Source organism: Elephas maximus, chromosome 2, assembly GCF_024166365.1.
Source record: "Elephas maximus indicus isolate mEleMax1 chromosome 2, mEleMax1 primary haplotype, whole genome shotgun sequence".
Taxonomy (NCBI): domain Eukaryota; kingdom Metazoa; phylum Chordata; class Mammalia; order Proboscidea; family Elephantidae; genus Elephas; species Elephas maximus.
The window spans coordinates 63,654,235-63,674,677 of record NC_064820.1 but is presented as its reverse complement, the minus strand read 5'-3'; the positions used below and the strand labels follow the sequence as shown (position 1 = coordinate 63,674,677).

Genomic DNA, 20,443 nt, shown 5'->3' with positions numbered 1-20,443 from the left:
TGTATCTTAATCTCTCTGTACCATTTTTTTTTTTTTTGTCTTCTGCAAGTAAATATAACAATGGCTCCTTATGAGGATTAAATGAGTTAATCCATGCCAACAACAGTGCCTGGCACATAGAAAGTACCTGATCAGTGTTAGCTCTGTCTTTTATTACTAATAATATTATTGTTGTTATTAATATTATTCCTATCTCTAGGATTTATGGCCTAATTACAAGCAATTCTCAAGCGACTAATTGAATGGTAGTAGCAAAACCAAACCCATTGCCATCGAGTTGATTCCAACTCTTAGGGACCCTATAGGACAGAGTAGAACTGTCCCAGAGGGTTTCCAAGGGTTGGCTGATGAATTCAAACTGCTGTCCTTTTGGTTAACAGCTGAGATCTGAATCCCTGCGCCATCAGGGCTGAACAGTGGCAGTGCCAGAGAATACAGCAAGAAATGTGTTTGGTGGGATAAAGAAAGAGAATTGATGTGAATTACAGCATAGATGCCAGAATGAGGTGCCTGTAGGACTTCCAAGTGGGATTTTCTCATAAGTAGTTGATTATCACAGCATGAAGTTGTGGACTCTGAATAAAGATGTGGGTGTTGTTAGCACACAGGTGGTACTTAAACCCACTGCATTGGATTCATTCACCAGAGAACACGTAGGTCAGAAGCTAGAAGAGCCAGGAGAAGTGGGGCAGCCCAGTGACCACTGCCTGTTTTCACAGCAGCATTGCTCTGCAGTCCAGGGAGTGGGCAGAGACCACAAGGTCCTTCCACATCACAAGCCAGGGGAATTGATTCAGGCAGTTGTTGTGGTCTGGTATCGTCATGAGCACATAATACCTTTGTGTGATGGAAGAGTTCCTGTAGTTTTTCAAATGGCCAAACTCAGGCCAGGAGACGGCTGAAGGCTGGAAAAATCTTCTTTGATAAATATTATTGGGATTATTAGAAGAAAAATCCTGTTGCCTCCAATTGTTTGCTCACAGTTGTGTTGTTTCAGCTAGACTTTAATAGCACTACAATGCCTAGTATACTGAAGAAAGTTGATTTCTCAGATACCTTAATGTGATTTCTGCCCTTGTTTTAATATTCTCCAGAGCTTAGAATCATGGGAGTGAGGCATGAGATTGTTTAAACACTGTTAACACTTGTGTTAGACCCCATGCCTGTCTGTGCAGAAATCCCAGTGTGCAAACCCAAACACAACATAGGTGGATAGTCTTGGTTGTTCCTTAATGAGATTTGAGCCGTAGTTTGCTATAACCCTGTAAAGGACTATGATTCTAATCCTTAGATTAAATTAAGCTATCCAGTGTGTGTTTGGTTTTCCAAAGGTAGAGTCCCCAACTAGCTTTGCCCAGTCCCAAAGAAAGGGAATTGTTAGAGATAACAAGATTTGGTTTTCCCACAGAGGCCACTCTCTGGTGATTTGCCAGAGTTCTCACAGAATCTGGGTTTCTTGGCAGGTTGGAATTTAGCATTAATCCCTTCTCATCCCAATTTAAGTACAAGTAATCCCCAGGAGGAAACCCTGGTGGCGTAGTGGTTAAGTGCTATGGCTGCTAACCAAAGGGCCGGCAGTTTTAACCCGCCAGGCGCTCCTTGGAAACTCTATGGGGCAGTTCTATCCTGTCCTATAGGGTCGCTATGAGCCGGAATTGACTTGACGGCACTGGGTTTGGTTTTTGGTTTTTAATCCCCAGGAGACCATGCCAGGCTCCTGGTCAATCATTGCCTAGGTAAAAAGAAAAATGTCCCTGCTAAGAAAACCAAGGAATTTACCCCTCAGAGGACACATATTTCCCTCCCAAGGTGCTTTACCCCATAGTTTCAGATTGTTATTCCTTTTAGGGGATTCTTTTTTTTTTCTTATCATTTGTTGTTGTACTTTAGATGAAGGTTTACAGAACAAACTAGTTTCTCATTAAACAGTTAATACACATAGTTTTATGATATTGGTTAACAACCCCACAACATGTCAACACCCTCTCTTCTCAAATTTGGGTACCTTATTACCAGCTTTCCTGTTCCCTCCTGCCTTCTAGTCCTTGCCCCTGGGCTGATGTGTCCCTTTAGTCTCCTTTTGTTTTATGGGCCTGTCCAATCTTTGGCTGAAGGGTGAACCTCAGGAGTGACTACATTACTGAGCGGAAAGGGTGTCAGGGGCCATACACTAGGGTTTCTCCAGTATCTGTCAGGCCAGCAAGTCTGGTCTTTCTTTTTGAGTTAGAATTTTGTTCTACATTTTTCTCCAGCTCTGTCCAGGACCCTCTGTTGTGATCCCTGTAAGAGCAGTCAGTGGTGGTAGCCAGGCACCATCTAGTTGTACTGAACTCAGTCTGGTGGAGGCCGTGGTATATGTGGTCCATTAGTCCTTTGGACTAACCTTTCCCTTGTATCTTTAGTTTTTTCATTATTCTTTGCTCCTGAAGGGGTGAGGCCAGTGGAGTATCCTAAATGGCCACTCACAGGCTTTTAAGACCCCAGACGCTACTCACCAAAGTAGAATGTAGAACATTTTCTTTATAAACTATGTTATGCCAATTGGACTAGATCTTCCCCAAGACTCTGGTCCCCACACAGCCCTCAGGGAGTTTGGATGTGTCTATGGAGCATCATGACCTTGCCTTGTACAAGTTGTGCTGGCTTCCCTAGTATTGTATACTGTCTCACCCTTCACCAAAGTTACCACTTATCTATTGTCTAAATTATTTAGTGTTTTTCCATCCCCAACCCTTCCCTCCCTTGTAACCACCAAAGGTTGTTTTTGTGTGTGTGTAAACCTTTTCATGAGTTTTTACAGTAATGGTCTCAAAAAATTTTTGTCCTTTTGTGACTGACTTATTTCACTCAGCATAATGCCCTGCAGATTCATCCATGTTATGAGATGCTTCCAAGGTTCATCGTTGTTCTGTGTCATTGCATAATACTCCATTGTGTGTATGTACTACAGTTTGTTTATCCATTCATCTGTTGATGGGCATCTATGTTGTTTCCATCTTTTTGTTATTGTGAACAGTGCTGCAGCGAACATGGTTGTGTATATGTCTATTTGTGTGATGATTCTTATTTCTCTAGGATATATTCCTAGGAGTGGGATTTCTATTTCTAGCTTTCTAAGGAAGCACCGGAAACCCTGGTGGCATGGTGGTTAAGTGCTATGGCTGCGAACCAAAGGGTCAGCAGTTTGAATCTGCCAGGCGCTCCTTGGAAACTGTATGGGGCAGTTCTACTCTATCCTATAGGGTCCCTATGAGTCGGAATCGACTCCACGGCACGGGGTTTGGTTTGGTTTGGTTTAAGAAAACACCGTATTGTTTTCCAAAATGGTTTTAGCATTTTGCATTCTCACCAGCAGTACATAAGGGTTCCAATCTCCCCGCAGCCCCTCCAACATTTATTTCCTGTTTTATTGATTTGTGCCAGTAATGCCGGGGTGAGATGATATCTCATTGTGGTTTTGATTTGCATTTCTCTAATGGCTGGTGATAGTGACATTTCCTCATGTGTTTGTCAGCTGCTTGGTGAAGTGTCTGTTCATTCACTTTGCCCATTTTTTAATTGGATTATTTGTCTTTTTGTTGTAGAGGTGTTGGCTTTTCTTGTAGATTTTAGAGATTAGACATTTGTCTATTTTTGTAATAGCCAATTTTTTTTTCCCAGTCTGTAGGTTCTGTTTTTACTCTTTTGGTGAAGTCTTTTGATGAGTATAAGTGTTTAATTTTTAGAATATCCCAATTAGCTGGCTTATCTTCTGGAGATTTTGTGTTGTTGGTTGTGTTTTGTATCCTGTTAATGCCGTGTATTAGACCCTTAAGGGGATTCTTAAATGGTACAGCTCTTATTTTAGTACTATGGAAGGATCCCTAAGTTAGTTTGAAGACAAAAATACTTTATTGTGCTATTGTTCTTAGGACTGTGGAATGGGGGAGTAGTTTCAAAGGCGTCTTAAACTGACAGCTATAAATTAGACACAGTCACATATCACAGTCACCAGGCACTACTTCCATATCATAAAATTCTGTGACATTTCACCAAATTATGAAATATTATCCTGATTAAGCAAAATATACTGAAGAATGAAAACATAGCAGGGACTTCCTTCATATTTTATCTCCCCCTGATTATGTAAATTGAGGAAAAAATGCTTTGCTTTCTTATTCGTTGGGTTTTTATGTTTTGCTTAGGGTAGTCTTTCATTTTCTATGAAACACCAGTCTTCTGCCATTGCACATGTAGGGAAAACTTTTATATACCCATCATTTACGTCCAGGTGCACTCAGTTGAGATAGACTGTTCTTATACCTTTGTAAATACTTTTATAACAGTTTCATTTTAGCAAGAAATCATATGCAATCACCAGGCCATTTTGGAGAGTCAGTTATCTTATTTTTATGCTATAAAGAAACAGACTTGAATGTCAATAAATAGTGTTGCCAAGAGTATGGAAGAATGGCCATCTTCCGGCATGACTTATGAGAATGTGAACTGCCGTAGCCTATGGAATGAATAAGACAATCTGTGATCTAGCATCCCTACTTTTGGAAATAAAACAGCAATCAGTAAAGATAGATTAACAGATGTGTTTATTGTTTATATAATTCCAAAATTATATGTCCATCAGTAAGGGACTGGTGAATAAGTACTGGTATATTCATTCTATGAAAGGTTACATCATTGTTAAAAAGAACTCAATAGATCTCTAAGTACTGCCTGAAAATGTGTTCATGATTCCTTTTAAGCACAAAAATATTTATAGAGGATTATGTATAGTGTAAGTCCACTTAAAAAAAAAAAAAAGGAACGAGAAGCCCTATATATATGTGTATGTGTGTGTGTGTGTGTACATACTTGTACAAAAACCCACTGCCGTCGAGTCGATTCCGACTCATAGTGACCCTATAGGACAGAGTAGAACTGCCCCAGAGTTTCCAAGGAGCGCCTGGCGGATTTGAACTGCCAACCTCTTGGTTAGCAGCCATAGCACTTATCCACTACGCCACCAGGGTTTCCACATACATGTATTAAAAAAAAAAAAAAAAAAAAAAAAATTTTGTATGCATAAATCCGTACACGCACACACACACACATACAATTATTGAAATAAGCCTAAAGAAAAAGGATGGGGTTAATGGGAAGGAAAAGACAGTAAACTTTTTAATTTATACACCTCCATATCATTTGATATATTAAAATGAACACAGATCGTTTTGTAATTAAAAACAAAATAGAGAAGAAAAAGATCATGGGATTGAAATTCTCGTTATCATATGGAACGTTCTCTTCCCTTTTGAATTTGAAATTTCTCAATTTAAGCAGTGTCTGAATCCCAGCAGTGTCTGAATTTGAACTTCCTCTCAACAAACTTTGTGTTTGCCCATGTCTCAGGACTGTTAATACGTTGTGTATATTCAAATACTGGATGAGAAATTGTTTTTGAAATATAAAACTCTTCACTCACAATACTGTGAACTCCTCATGTCCTTAGGCTACACACAGGGCCTGGGTGGTTTTGTTGTTATGACCCTAGGAGATGGGTGAAGGCTGGTAAAAACTGTGGGCTAGTTAAAGCTGTGTCTTTTCCCTGAGACAGTGCCGCCTAAGGCCTCATTACTTGATGTCATTTCCAATTGCTCCAACTTGTCTTTCACTGTTATGAAAAACTGGCTTCCAAAGAATTAGCAAAGAATATTCTATCAATTGTTCAATAGATCTTCCTGTAAGAAAAGACAGTTTCCATTTCCGAGAGAATGTTTATAACGAAGGGGAAAGAAGTAACACCGTTGTCAAAGAGCGTACAGAGGCCTCTGCTTAAACAATTTTTATGTTACTACAAGGTTGAGTTCACTTCTATTGTGAACAGTCACTTATGAACGAAAACCCACAATTTTTTAACCAGAAAATTGGAAAACCACCCATAATCATTTCCATGTGCCCATCTCATTTTCTAAGCCTCTATGACCAGTTTACAAAAACAATTTGCCCCTCTTTGAAAATATAACAAATAATTACTTATTCCCTTCTTACCAGATGCATGCTTGGTGTGTTGGTAAATACTTTTACTCTGATTATCCAACCACTGGTGGTCATTCTTTAAGACGTTAGACAAAAATGGATTAAACTTTGCTGCCTACTCAGAGATTTGGCCTGAGTGGAAATAGGCTTTTGTGGAGCTACAGAATTTCTACTTCATCTGCTCAGCCAGTAATTGGTCAGAGCATGACTCTGGTTAGAAATAAGCAGTGCGCTTCCTGTAACCATGAAGAGAAAACAAGGTAGTGCATGTAGCCTGCGAGAAACACGCCTTGACTTTTGAAGAAATAAGCACTCGGAGACCAGGGAGCAGCCTCTGTATGCAATCCATTATCTGACACGTTCTTTCCAGCGTTCCCAGGAATGCCAGGCTGACTACTAAGATTTATTTTTACTTCCTGCTCTTTGGATAAAATGAGTTTGCCAACCAGCTGTGAGTACCTAACGCTGGGGAAGGTGGCTAGATTCCGAAGTGGTTATGTTCATGGATCTCCTTATGCAATCAACAAGCCAATTGATATTAAGCCTCAGAGAAGACGGTAACTGTTTTCCTTTCTTCTAGTTGTTTGTCAGTGAAATGTGTTTTGTTACCCTGTGGTAACTGCTTTGGAGGTCTGCTGAGCTGGGAGGGTCAGGGTGAGAGGTTAGTTTTAAAAATTCTGTGTAGTGGATAGCTAGAAAAAAATTAACCAAAGAGAAAAGCTGGCAATGTTCTTAGCTGAGCTATTTAGCAAAAGCTGAGCTGGTTTTAAGGTCGGTAGATTTTAAGAATTTGAAAACTCGTTAGTGCTTTTTTCATCAGAATCGCCTATAAGGAGTATTTGAAAGAGGGTTTACGCAAATAACGGGCATATTTTATTCATGGCTCTGAATACCAGATGCCCAATATGTCACAATCAATATGCTGCGTTCCACAATTCCAGTGTGAGATAAACGTGTTGTAATTCCACAAAAAGTATTCATTTTCATGTGATCGCTATGAGGGTCAGAAAAGGGTTATTTTTCCTACAAAAAAAAAAAAAAAGACATCATTATTTCTAGATCAGTGTTCCAAAATCCTGCTAAATCACAGTCTCCCCGCCCCCCCCCCCCCAATCTCCACATACACACACCTCGGGCAAACTTATATTGGGTAATTAGGAATTTCAAAGTTGAGATTAGCATTTTAATTACAGGGAAAAAGAGAGAGCGTATGCTAAATAGAACCTTTCTACTCCCCAGCCTTTTTAATCAGTGTCTGAACGAGGATGATATGATGATATGTTTAACTAATATGTCCAAAAATCATCCCTCAGTTCTGGCTTCATACAAAGGCATTTTATTTAGCATTTCACAAAGAACCTCAGAAGCATATCATGGGGCTGTTCCATTCTCTCTGTGAAACTGCTAGTTCTAATTTAATGAATTCCTGGAATAAAAGACTGAAATTCTGAAAGCAGTGTAGTTAAGCTTTTTTCCTTTTTCTACTGACACACATGCAAACTGACATAAAAAAAACGTAAGCTTTGTCAGGTTTGACCTGGTTATAAACATGAAAGAATATTCTTCATTTGAGTGATTAAAAAACAAAAGTTTCCAAATCTTCGGATCTGCCTTGGAGTTAGTTTTTCACATGTAAAAACTGTTTGTTTGTTTGTTTGTTTTAATGAAAACGAGCTTTCTGATTTTTATGAGGGGTAATTTTTTTTTTTTTTAATTCCAGAATAGTAAGGTTTTTCCTTCTTAGCTCCAGCACTACTTGAATTTATAAGAAGCTAGCATGCTGGGAGCATGTTAGTGGAAACCCTGGTGCCGTAGTGGTTAAGTGCTACGGCTGCTAACCTAAAGGCTGGCAGTTCAAATCCGCCAGGCGCTCCTTGGAAGCTCTATGGGGCGGTTATACTCTGTCCTATAGGGTCGCTATGAGTTGGAATCGACTCGACGGCAACGGGTTTGTTTTTTTTGGTTTTGATCATGTTAGTATATAGCAACTTGCACTCCAGTCTGTTCTGTACTTAGCAGTGTGATACTACAAACCCACAAAAGTTGTCTAATCCATGTGCAAATGTGTCCCTATTCATGGTACTCTTTGCTTCTGCTTAAAAGTATGTACAAGTTTAAAAAAAAAAAAAAAGTGTAAGTCCATTGAATTATGTTTGTATGTCTACTGATGTGTATATGCACAGAGAATGGACTCTTAGCCCACTGTAATGTACCCGGACAATGTCAGACTTTATCTCCAATCACTTTTAAAATAGAGGATCAGTATATATTTTGCAAGAAAATATTTTTATAAGGCATTTTACAATATCAGTATTTTGTACAATAGAACCTGGAATTTTAAAACATATCCAAATAAATCCACTGCCATCGAGTGGATTCTGACTCATAGCCACCATGTAGGACACAGTAGAACTGCCCTATAGGGTATAGAAAGCTGTAAATCTTTATGGAAGTTGACTGCCACATCATTCTTTCATGGAGTGGCTGGTTGGTTCTAACCATTGACCTTTTGGTTAGCAGCTGAGCACTTTAATCCCTGCACCACCAGGACTCCTTCAAAACATATCAGAGTCAACTTTTCTTTTAGAATAATACATTGCTTATAAACCCAGCAAGTAAATTGATTAAATGATCTTTTGTGTAATTTGATTAAATGATCTTTTGTGTAAAAGATGTCTTAAATCATTGCATCTAGAGCTTTTATTCCATGGAAGTGAAATTTGACAACAGATACGTGATGAAAACAATGGTTAGAGGGAGTGGATGAATGGATTAAAGAGGGTCCAAATCACAGAGAATGTCTTTTTATTCTGAACTCATTCTTTAAGCTGTAAATTTTAAAATCTCTATTTGAACTTAATTTGAGTCTGCTGAGAAAACCGTACATGTGGAAAGGTAGTGGGCCATTATCTTAGAGTCGCTGAAATCTACCCATAAGTAAATGGTTAAATTTTCAGGATGCATCTAAGATTTATCTAAAACAGTATGTTGAAGTATATTTTCATACAGTCACATTTGGGTACTTTGGCAGAAACAAAGTTGCTTTTTTAATTACTAAAAAAGAGAGAGAAAAACAATTAAAGAATAGGAACTATATGTTGATGTTTTAACCTATATCATAATGTAGCATAAGATTGAAGTAACGAAAAGAAATCTGCCTTTTCATTAAAATCCATGTGGAGGGTAAAGAAAGAAATCTAAAACATACCTACACAATATAAGCTCGATTTAAATCCAAGTATACCCTTATAAGAGGAACCTTGGCGGTACAGTGGTTAAGTGCATGGCTGCTAGCCAAAAGGTGGGTGGTTGGAACCCACCAGCTGCTCTGTGGGAGAAAGGTGGGGCAGTCTGCTTCTGTAAAGATTTACAGCTTTGGAAACCCCATGGGGCAGTTCTGTTCTACCTGAGAGGGTCACTATGAGTTGGAATTCACTCCATGGCAATTGGTTTGGTTATAACCTTATAAAATAGTGACTTACTGAAACAACAGCGTATTTCTCTAGGAATGCTGAGAAATAACTGCCAAGCTGAAAATTAGCTATATTAGGAGTGTGACAACAATGTCATTAATAGTTCTGAATTTTTATTTCAAAGGCACCAATAAGATATTAACGAAGCGGTTAACACCACCAAATCTTAAGTTCAGTGTCGAAGAGAATGACAGCCTTACCATCTGTGACTCTACTGATTTTCTATATTTGTGATTTAAATTTTTTTCTTTTAATTTGTTTGTAGCTGCCACAAATTCTAGAGCTCTGTTTTTATTCTCATGCAAAAATTATCGTTTCCTTTTTTAGTTTATAAAACTTCAATTTCTCAACTTTAATATACAGAGATTAAATAATAGGATTTTATCTAGTTCTCCCACACCATTCTCCAATTAGACCTGGAGTGCCGACTCTAGAACACCCACTGAAGTGATTGAGGGTCGTGCGTTTTATTATTACCAGGTCAGGAAAGCAGAATCTAGGATTTATTTCTGTATTCATAAGCATATGTATAACTTCAGTAGTAGAAAGAAGCAGAAAAACGCAATGGGGAGTGAACAGGGAGCTCCTAGAGAGGAAAAACTAAAATTGCAACACAATAAATATGATAGGAGCACAGAAGTTCATCAAATCAGTTACAAAAATTGTGAAATGTATGCCCAGTTCTGTTTGTCCTGCTATACTATTAAACCCATGCATTTTTTTTAATAAAAAAAAATAAAAACTAGGAGCGCTGATAGAGACAGAAGCCACCAGTGGCTTAAGGTTATAGAAACCACCTGTACTCTAAGGCAAAACTTTTCACAACCCAAGACAGTGCTGAATGTGTCACTGGCCCTTTCTCCAACAATTCAGTGGCTCTACGCCTGTGTTTCTGGCTGGCAGGTGAAGGGGCTCGTACCCTGCTCTGAGATCCCTCTTGGAAGTGATGCTACTTTTTCTTGTAATGTCTGGCCTATTTTTCTATAGGTAGGTCTGTTCTTGCTACTTAGGGTTCAAAAAGCCAAAAGACAGAAATGAATATGACATTCAAGGTTACAAGTTGGAGTGTATGTTAAAAGTGAAAACATCAGCCTGCTTCCTCCTTAGAGAAAGATTTAAAAATCTTTTAAAAACTCTCTTAAGTTGTGCACTTAGATTTCTGACCAATCATCAAGCTATTCATATACTCAAATGATATCCCCAGAAATGATTTGCTAGTAATGATTATGGCAAGGGAATGGAATCGGACTATGATTCCTGACTAATTAGTGACCTCATATTCATAAAAATGGTTTCAGTCAATGAGCCTGACCATTCAGGAGTCAGACATTGCAGAGTACAGAAGAGTTCCTTGCACTTTTTGTACCAAAGGAAAACAATTATATATTGTGAATATGATAGATTTTCATCAAATGTGACTGCTTTAATTTGGAACCTATAATCATTCAAACAGGGCCTAGACCAACGTTTGCTTTTGTAGAGTTTTTTTTTTCAAGTGGTTATTAAATTAATTATCAAGGTAACCAGTGGTTCTCAACTGGGGTTATGTTATCTTCTAGGGGACATTTGGCAATATCTAGGGACACTTTTGATTGTCATGACTGGGGAGTGGTGGTTTGCTACTGGCATCAAGTGAGTAGAGGCCAGGGCCAGGGATGCTGCTAAACATTCTCCAATACGCAGAACAGCACATATAACAAAAATTATTCACCGCAAAATATCAGTGGTGCTGAGGTAAACAAATGGAAACAAAGTAGACGGGGGGAGTCCTTATGAACTCTTTGAAGTCCTTTATTTATATCCAGAAAATTGGTATTTTCTACGTATTTGTGAAAACACTTTTATCTTTCTCACGATAACCATTAAATAATACATTGTTAGCTTGGATAAAATTAGACAATTGCCACACTTTTAAAATAGCCTAAAATAACTAATAATTCAAACAATTCTGTCTTTGGGTTTATCGAAATTAGTGCGTTTTATTGCATTTCCAGAAGCCATTATTCCTTTAGTTGAGGCACTCCTAAAATTTCATTAAAGAAAGCTGAATAAATGATCTAATACATTCTTGTAGCTCCAGGCTAGGCACTCAACATTGATCTACCATTCAAGGTAAAATGAAAAACGTAGGTAAAATTGCACAGAAGATAGCAAGTATTAGGGGACCATCCCTTCTGCCTGGTATAATGAAGTTTTACTAGACTCTTCCCATCCTTCCCCATGCCTGCACACATGAGCCTGTTGGTTGTGAATGTGTGTGCCACATGTACGTTTTCATTGTAGCCAACTCATCCTACGGGCAAATTTCATAAGGAGCAAACTCTGGGGGGAAAGGGAGTGCTTTCTTTGGTGTGAGGCCCTTCCTCTTTCTAAACACAACTTCTAATTATCCTCAGAATTTCTTCTAATCCTCCTTGCATCTGGGTAAAAATTATTGTTCTAACTATAATGTGCATCTCCAGCTTCTCAGTTTCTCCTCAATTCCAGGACAGTAGATCCAAGTACCTGTTATCTAAATGTCCTCCAAGGAACACGGAGGACATATCTGAATCTAAAATTACCCAGGGACTCTCACCATCCTCCATTTCCCCAGCTATCTCAGTCGCAGTAATGGAAATCATCCTCAATACTTCATCTCCATCAGCCTAGGTGCTCCATCATTGTCCATTCTACCTCCTTCACCTCCATCTTGCCTCTCCCTTTGTTGTCATCCCCACTAATAGTGTCTTAGGTCAGGACCTAATCCTCTCTTGCCTGAAAGACTTCCAATCTCATAATTGGTCTCTGTATCCTACTCTCGTTGCCTTCCTGTCTTCCAGAAAAAGATTTTCTAAAATCTTATCCTGTCGCTTCCATACTTACAACCACTGTCTTTTCATGGCCTACAAAAAACATCTAAATTCCCAAATGGTCATGATCAACTCCCTCCCTACATCCCTCTTTCCTTGTAATGTTCCCATATCCTCCATGTATACTCTGCATTTTAGGTATAAAAACTACTAACTATACCTGGTTGTCTTTTTTTTTTTTTTTGACCTGGTGTTTCCTTCCTTCTGATCTTGCTATAAATTCATACTTGGCAATGTGATAGATCACTTTTGTGTGGCCTTTCTAACCATAGTCTTGTAACTCCCATCCAAGTGATTGGGTGGGACTGTGCAAATAAGGTAATTGTGGCCCATCAAGGGGATTGATCAGTTTTGCCATACTGCTAGGCTTAAAAGAGAGCCAATTCCAGAACAAGGAGAGGATCCCACCACCACCAAGAAAGGAGAGCCAAGAGCAGAGCGTGTCCTTTGGACCCCTGTGCTGAGAAACTCCTGGAATCAGAAGACTGAGAGAGAGAGAGTAAGAGAGAGAAAAAGAGAGGGAGAAAGCTGTACCACTGAAGACAGGGAGAAGTGGTGGAAGAGAAGCGGCAGCAGGAGAGACTGACAAGAGAAGCAAAGTGGGCTTCCGGTGCATGGAGCGAGAAAGCTGAGTGCCTTTGGGCTGAGGCTTACTGGCTGGGTGGGGTACCTCTGGGCACTTATTGCCAGAGCTGAAAGAGCTTGGTAACACTTTCCTGAGCAGGACAGAGGCCAGGGGGCCAGAGAGAGGCATGCCTATGACATGGCTGGAAAGAGGCTGTCCTGTTGGAAGAACTATATCCTGAGTGTTCCTGAACCTGAATTGTAACCTGTTACTTCCCTAATAAACCCCATAATCATGAGTATGGTCTGTGAGTTTTGTGTGACCACTGTAATGAATTATCAAACCCAGCAGAGAAGTAGAGAGTGCCATGGGAGGGGCAGTTGGTATCAAAATTGGTAAAGATGGCAGAGAGAAGAGGCAAGTCTGACCTCTTCCTCATAGGAATCAGCCTTGGGCTGTTGATTTTGATTCTGTTTTCCCCTTGTGAAGTTAGAGGAGGTCAGACTCCACTCCCATGCCATTTTTACAATACTCCAGGTCTTTTCTGTTAAACCTTTCCTAATTCCTTTTTTCTAAAGGGAAGCTGCTCCTTTAGGTAACTGTTGTTCCTCTCTTATATGTCTATCACAGCATTATATTAGAGAATCTCGATTATTTATATATTTTCTATCTTTCTCTTACGAGTGTCATGATAAAAATGTTTGTTTTAGGAAGAATACTTTGTCAATGGTTTACCGCATGGATTGGAATGTAAAAGACTGAAGCCCTATATTAGGAGAAGCAAGCGGTGTAAAATCCTGACAGGGACAGTTCCCTTACATTTACAAGTACATAAGTATGTGATTACAATGGTGAAAATTACTAAAAAGAAGACAATAGTGCAATAGAAACCGAACTCACACAGTTGCCGTTCACTCATTTCCAACTCGTGGTGACTTCATGCATCGAACTGTGATCCACAGGGTTTTCAATAACTGTGATCTTTTCAGAAGCAGATCTTCAGAGTAGAACTGAGATCCATAGGGTTTTTAATGACTGTGATCTTCTCAGAAGCAGATTGCCAGGCCTGTCTTTTGAGATACCTCTGGGTGGATTTGAACTGCCAACCTTTTGGGTAATAACCGAACACTTAACTATTTGTACCATAAATAGTTGCTTACCATAGTCTGAGCATTTAGGAAATGTTTCCCTGGAGATGATGAGGCCTGAGGATAAGTAACACCATGTGCTACTGAGAACTTCATAAATGAAGCCCTGATGTGAACATGAAAGAAACTAAAAGGGTAAGATGTCTGAACTATAATGAGGGAGGGGGAAGAGTGGCCAAAAAAAACAAAAATAAATAAAGTTGAGAAGGTAAGCAGGGATGATTGCGCTTTTTAAAAAGTGAATTAATCATATCTCCATTTCATTTATTTAGTTTATTAAATTATTCATTGGCAATGCAATTTAAAAACACAGGCTTTCTGTCTTATTTATCATTGAGGATTTTAAAGCATTGAAATAAACAGTAGATAATATTTCCCAACCGAATTTAAAGGAAAAAAAGGCGAATTTTTCCATCCATTGCCAACAGCTAGGAGTTAATTACAACAGTCATAAATGTCAACCTTTATTCTTCTGTATCAGTTCAACTTTAGTCCATCTACAAACCCTACAGCCTCTCTTTTGGCCTAAGGATGAGACTGTTTAGAGTACTTACAATGGTTACTGCCGTGACCTATAGGAGACTGTATGCAGTCATGGTGATCTTCGTGTGTTAGTCACATTTCCGCACCCAATTAGACATATTAAAATACTTAACCACCATTTGGATTTTTTTTTTTGCCAATTGTTTAAAATTTTTTATGGCTCTGTGCTTGCAATAAACAAAATTATTACGTAAACTTGTGCTACAAACAAAAAACAGCTATTATCATCTTTTATTTTAATTTGTAAACTGTGATAAATGAAGTGGTGAATTCTGACAAAGCACTCCAGGCTTGGGATGACACTTCCTGTTCAAACAGATTATGTATCTATATATGATGCCTGAAAAGAACAAAAGGTTTATAGACAAAGAAGTAGAGTAGGCAGTCAGTATACTGATAGCCTTTGAAATAAGTGTGATAACTTTGGACTTGATCTGTAGTACCACGGTAAAAAAAAAAAAAAAAATTTTTACCATGTTATTTATGGGTTACTACATGGCGTCACCATGAGTTGCAATCAACTCAATGGCAGCTGTTTTGTTTTTAGGGTTTCGTGTGTGCGTGGTGATAAAGAGTGATAGACTGGAGAGAGTCTTTGATGAGAAGGAAGTTGCAGGTGTCTAAGGGAAAGATAATCAGCTTCTCAGACAAGATGGAATGTGTTCTGAATTTCAAAATATGGTCTGGGCTTCAATCATGCCATTCTCCATAGCGCATGATGTTACTCATCTTTCAAGGCTCATCGTCCCCAAGAAAACATTCCCTAAATGATCAGACTATGTTAGGCACCCATTTATATGTTCTTATTGTACCATTGTCTTCTTTTTAGCAGCCCTTACTAATGTAATCACATATGTATGTATTTTGTTGGCCTAAAAGCCTCCTCTAACATTCAGTTCTAGGACCACGAGGATGGGGTGTGAGTCTGTATTTTAAACCACAGTGTGTCTAATGCTTTGCACAGGGAGAGCCTGGTACTTACTAGGCATTTAATAAATTCTTGCAAAATTTATTTTTCCAACTGCGAATAAAAAAGTAGACAGAAACAGTAAATAAGTATGTGCCCTTTTGGAAAAAACATATGAAATTCACTTCAGTAACTCCCAAACTTATATCTCAAATCCTGATCACTCTTCCCCTTTAAACTTATATTATCCTTACTGCTTGGGATTTTTATCCAGTTGTTCTCACGGCCAAAACTGAGCTCATAAATTCTACCTTTGTAATGTTTTTCCTGAGCAATGGCTGAGTCAGCAAACAATGAATTCACCTAACTTGCCTGATTAAAACATTCAAAATTCTCCAAAGCTTTCTTAAAATCTGAATTGATGATTGCATGACAATTCACAGTAAACCATCTCACAAAACACATAACCTTCAGCTTATCATAATACATGGGGGTTACTGTAAGCATGTGGTATTTAATGACTGATGTTTAATCTAGCCAAAAGTTGGGGGGAAAAATGTGTATATATAGCTACAAAAGTCTTACAGTCTATTGAACAGTCATGAATTATTTAATTTGCCCTTACGATGGGTATACAGTTTTCCTAAATTTGTAATTGTCCCCCTGCCCCCTGCTACCAGGACTGAAAATACGCACTCTTGTTTGTGCTGTTATTTCTGAACAGTGTATACTGGCATCAGATGTCAGATGAGTCATGCGCTACTGGTGTTACTATGGTAGCCATCATGTATATAACAGGAACATTAAGAATACCAGTGGCTTTCCTCTTCTCTTTTAGTTTCTATTTTCTTTCTAGTTTTTTTTTTTTTGTATGTCAGCGGTTCAGTAGCTATGAAGCCAAGAGTAATACAATCTAGTTCCTCTTTCTTTTGCTTGTGGTACGATTCATACTCTGGCAGCAAGAGAGTCCTTGGCCATTTTGATTTGCAAAAGATTTCACTTCTCTCTAATATTTCTTTTTGTCAGTAAAGTCTTCTTGCCCTAGGGGAATAGTTATTTGTATCCTAGAACTGATTGGAAAAAAAACTCAAACCCATTGCTCTCTGGTGGATTCTGACTCATAGCAACCCTATAGGACGGAGTAAAGCTGCCCCATGGTGTTTCCCAGACTGTAAAGCTTTACGGAAGCAGGCTGTCACATCTTTTTCCCATGGAGTGGCTGGTGGGTTCGAAGTACCGACTTTTTGGTTAGCAGCCAATCACTTTAACCATTGTACCACCAGGGCTCCAAAGCTGATACATCCCAGGAATCCAGTATGGTGAGCCCTGTGGAGGCAGGAAATCCCACCCCTGGTGTCGCCAATGTCTCTGACTCCACTGTATGCTCAAAATCACCCCAAAACAGAGTAGGAAGATAGAAGTCAACCTTCACATCACTAGCAGTTTCTAAAGCTAAATTGCCATTTTTTGCTGTATTGTTTGTTCAGTGTCAGACTAGAGTTTAAAGTATTATGAGGATGATTGGGGTTAAGTTACTCGGAGAATAATGAGATTTATACAGACTCATTAATCTTTCCAGGCTAAAGAGAGATTTTACATGCACCGTGACTAAGGAGACCTTAACTGATACTGTAAAAATCAATTCAATAGATTTACACCATCTGAGCACTTAATAATGTGAATTCAAATATATACACTCAGCCAGAAATGGAGAGACAAAGGAGAGAAAGCAGCAAGTTTAAGAGGGCAATTTTACTTTCTTTACCTGCTACCATATTAAATGGATCTATATTCACTAGTAAGTGTGAGATAAACCAGTAAACAAGTTGCTGTCAAATTGAGTCCAACTCATGGTGATCCCATGTATGTCAGAGTAGAACTATGCTTCATAGGGTTTTCAACGGCTGATTTTTTGAAAGTAGATTGCCAAGCCTTTTTCCAAGGAATCCTGTGGGTAGACTCGAACCTCCAGCCCTCTGTTTATCAGATGAGCAAGTTAACCATTTGTACCTCCCAGAGACTCTAAGTGTAAGATAGGAGATGTGAATCTGTTGCTCTCTTGCCAGTCTCAGATCTCATAGACCTGTCATAGTGTGAACATCTTGCCTTCCATTTAATATAAGGATTTCCCATGGTAATATTGACTACCCAGAAACCCAGTGCCGTTGAGTCGATTCTGACTCGTAGCAACCCTATAGGACATCTTTTTTTCCATAAGAGTTGACATTAGAACTTAAACTTAAGTAAATATGACTCTACTAAAATCTGTATCACTCTACCATCAGAAGATGTATTTCTGTTTACAGACATTATTCTTTTCAATTTGAAAGAGAACTGCAATGTTGATAGTAAATATAATTAGTCTCATTTGCAAAGTCAAACAGATATTAAGATTGCATGCACACCAGGAAAAATTGTCACACAGAAAAGCTCTATATGCAAGAGCATGCCATCGTATCAGTCAGCTTAGTTATGGTTTTCTATTCAATGTTTTGCAGAATTTTAACACATAAAATGCACATGATCCTCTAAGGATACAAAGATGGATCACACAAAAAGCTTGTCCTCGTGGAGTTTCCTGTCTAGAGAAATGAAAAGTACTAAACATAAATAACTGTTCCTCAAGATCCAAATAATAATAAAATCATTCATTCCTTCATTCATTCATGCCTCTGAGTGTTCAACAAATATTTCCTGAACAAGAGGTTTAAAACTCTCTGCTAGAAGTGCAAGGTTGAATAAGACAAGTTTCCTGCATTCAAAAAATCACAGTCTACTTGCTCAGTCAAAAATTCAAACCAAAAATGTAATTATAGCCACATAAAGACTTTAATTGTCCTGTACAAGCACAAGGAGCCCTGATGGCACAGTGGTTAAGAGCTTGGCTGCTAACCAAAAGATCAGCAGTTCAAGTCTACCAGCCACTCCTTGGAAACCCTATGGGGCAGTTCTACTCTGTCCTATTGGGTCACTGTGAGTCAGAATCAACCTCCCATCAAAGGGTTTGTTTTTTTGTTGTTGTTGTTTAGGAGCACAAAGGACCAAACACCACCACAAGCTGGGCTGTTCAGAGCAGGCCTTACAAATTAGGTCGTGGAAGTTGACTAGGCATTCTCCTGAAAGGCAGTGAGAAAGGGGACGCCCAGCAGACAATGAATTCACATTACACAGCACTTTTGTAGTTTACAAGGTAGACTTTAAAAATTGTCTCCTTTGATCCTGACATCAACTGATGTGGAAAACTGGGACCCAGAGGGTTCAAGGGTCTTGCTTAACACCATGTTGTTGTTGCTGTCAGTTGTGAGTCAATTCCAACTCATGGCAACTGCATGTGTGCAGAGTTGAACTGCTCCATATGGCTTTTTAGGCTCTGAGCAGTAGGAAGCAGATCGCCAGGCCTGTCTTCTGGATGGGCTCGAACCACCAAACTTTTGGCTTAACCATTTGTGCCACACAAGGAATCTACTCAAGGCCATATTGTTGTTATTGTGTGCCATTGAGTTGATTCTGACACATAGTGACTCCAGGTGACAGAGCAAAACTGACCCCACAGGATTTCCTAGGCTGTAATCTTTACCAGAGCGGATTGTCAGGGCTTTTCTCCTGCAAAGCCACTGGATGGGTTCAAACTGCCAACCTTTTGGTTAGCAGCCAAATGCTTAACCATTGCTCCACCAGGGCTTCTTGATCAAGGCCATAAAGGTAGTTAAATGCTACAGTTAGGACTTAAGCCCCAGTAATCTGGCTCTAAATATGACTCTGTTTTCTATCAAGCCCCACAGAAAAAGCAGAAATAAAATGCTTTAGCAGCTAGGAGAAGGGGGAATTTAGTTCCAAGTGGGGGTGTCATAGAATGTTTTGTGGGCAAAATTGCATTTGGTATTAAGGTTTTGCATTTAGTCATGCACAGTTGTGGATGAAAGGCATTTCAGGATGGGAGAACAACTGGCAAAGGCATGGATGTAGAAAAACAAGTGAACGTTGACAGAAAAAAAATGCTTGTGGCTAAATTTAATGGACTTGAGAAGAAACTGGGGGAAATAAAGTTGATTTCAGGAAGAGTGAGACAATATTTTTAGGGCCATGAAGGCTAAACTATGGAGTGTTTTTTAAGCCAAGGTATGCTACTGAAGATTCTTGAGCAGAGGAATTCTATGATCTTAGCTTTGCTTAAGAAAGAATAAAGTGGGATCAATGAAGACATAATTTGGAGCAGGGTGAGGAGACCAGTGGAGGTCTTATGACGATAACCTCCTCTAGAGGTAACAGGGTAGTAGTTCACACAAGGTGTTGGAGTACAGTATTATTTTTGTCATTTTTTAATATTATTGTATATTCTGTATCTTCCTCAGTGGCTATAAAATATATGAGAAAAAGTTGCTTTGTTTTTTTAAAGAGAACAGGTAATTAGGGCCTAACATAGAGTGGTGCACGATAGTAAGAAAATGGATAGAAACATTGGGAAGGAAGGACTGGCAAGACTTGAAAACTGGCAGAAGAAAAGGGTTGCTGTTTCCAGGATGACATCCAGATTCCTGACAGAACAGTTGCACAGTTAACAGAAAAAATAGGTGGTAGGAAGAGGGAAAGCAGGTCCTAGAGTGAAGATAATGACTTATCGATGGATAAACTGAGTTTGAGAATTTTCCAGGAGAAAAAGATGCAGATGTTCAGATAGAAATATTAAAAAAAGAAAAGAGAAGCGGTCAGGGTTGGAGGTGTGAACACAAAAGGTGGCCAAGCAAAGATCCTGGGAAACATTTACATGTACAGGTTAGTTGTTTTTTTTTTTTTTTTTTCAAAGCATCACCTTTGTTAATGATACAGATCCTGGGAACGCAGCTTGGGTGTAAGAGGCAAACTGGCTTGTCTACTGCTGCCTAAATTATACTTCCCAAGCTGCTGAACTCTCTGGATGGGGGAGTCCTGCCTTTCAGGTTTTTCAC

General features: G+C 39.0%; 1 protein-coding gene across 14 annotated transcripts in view; it reads left to right on the top strand.

Moving 5' to 3' along the window:
• The window catches only part of PDE4D (phosphodiesterase 4D), a 1,645,162-nt gene that overhangs the window by 1,138,188 nt on the left and 486,531 nt on the right, over positions 1-20,443 (top strand). Inside the window, exon 1 of one of the 14 annotated variants that reach the window (XM_049857551.1) lies at positions 6,006-6,569. The exons of the other annotated variants lie outside the window; for them this stretch is intronic. Within the exon in view, the coding sequence (XP_049713508.1) occupies positions 6,445-6,569 (125 nt within the window). The 5' untranslated portion in view covers positions 6,006-6,444. Of the gene's footprint in view, positions 1-6,005; positions 6,570-20,443 lie in introns of those variants that run through there. 14 annotated transcript variants of the gene reach the window in all.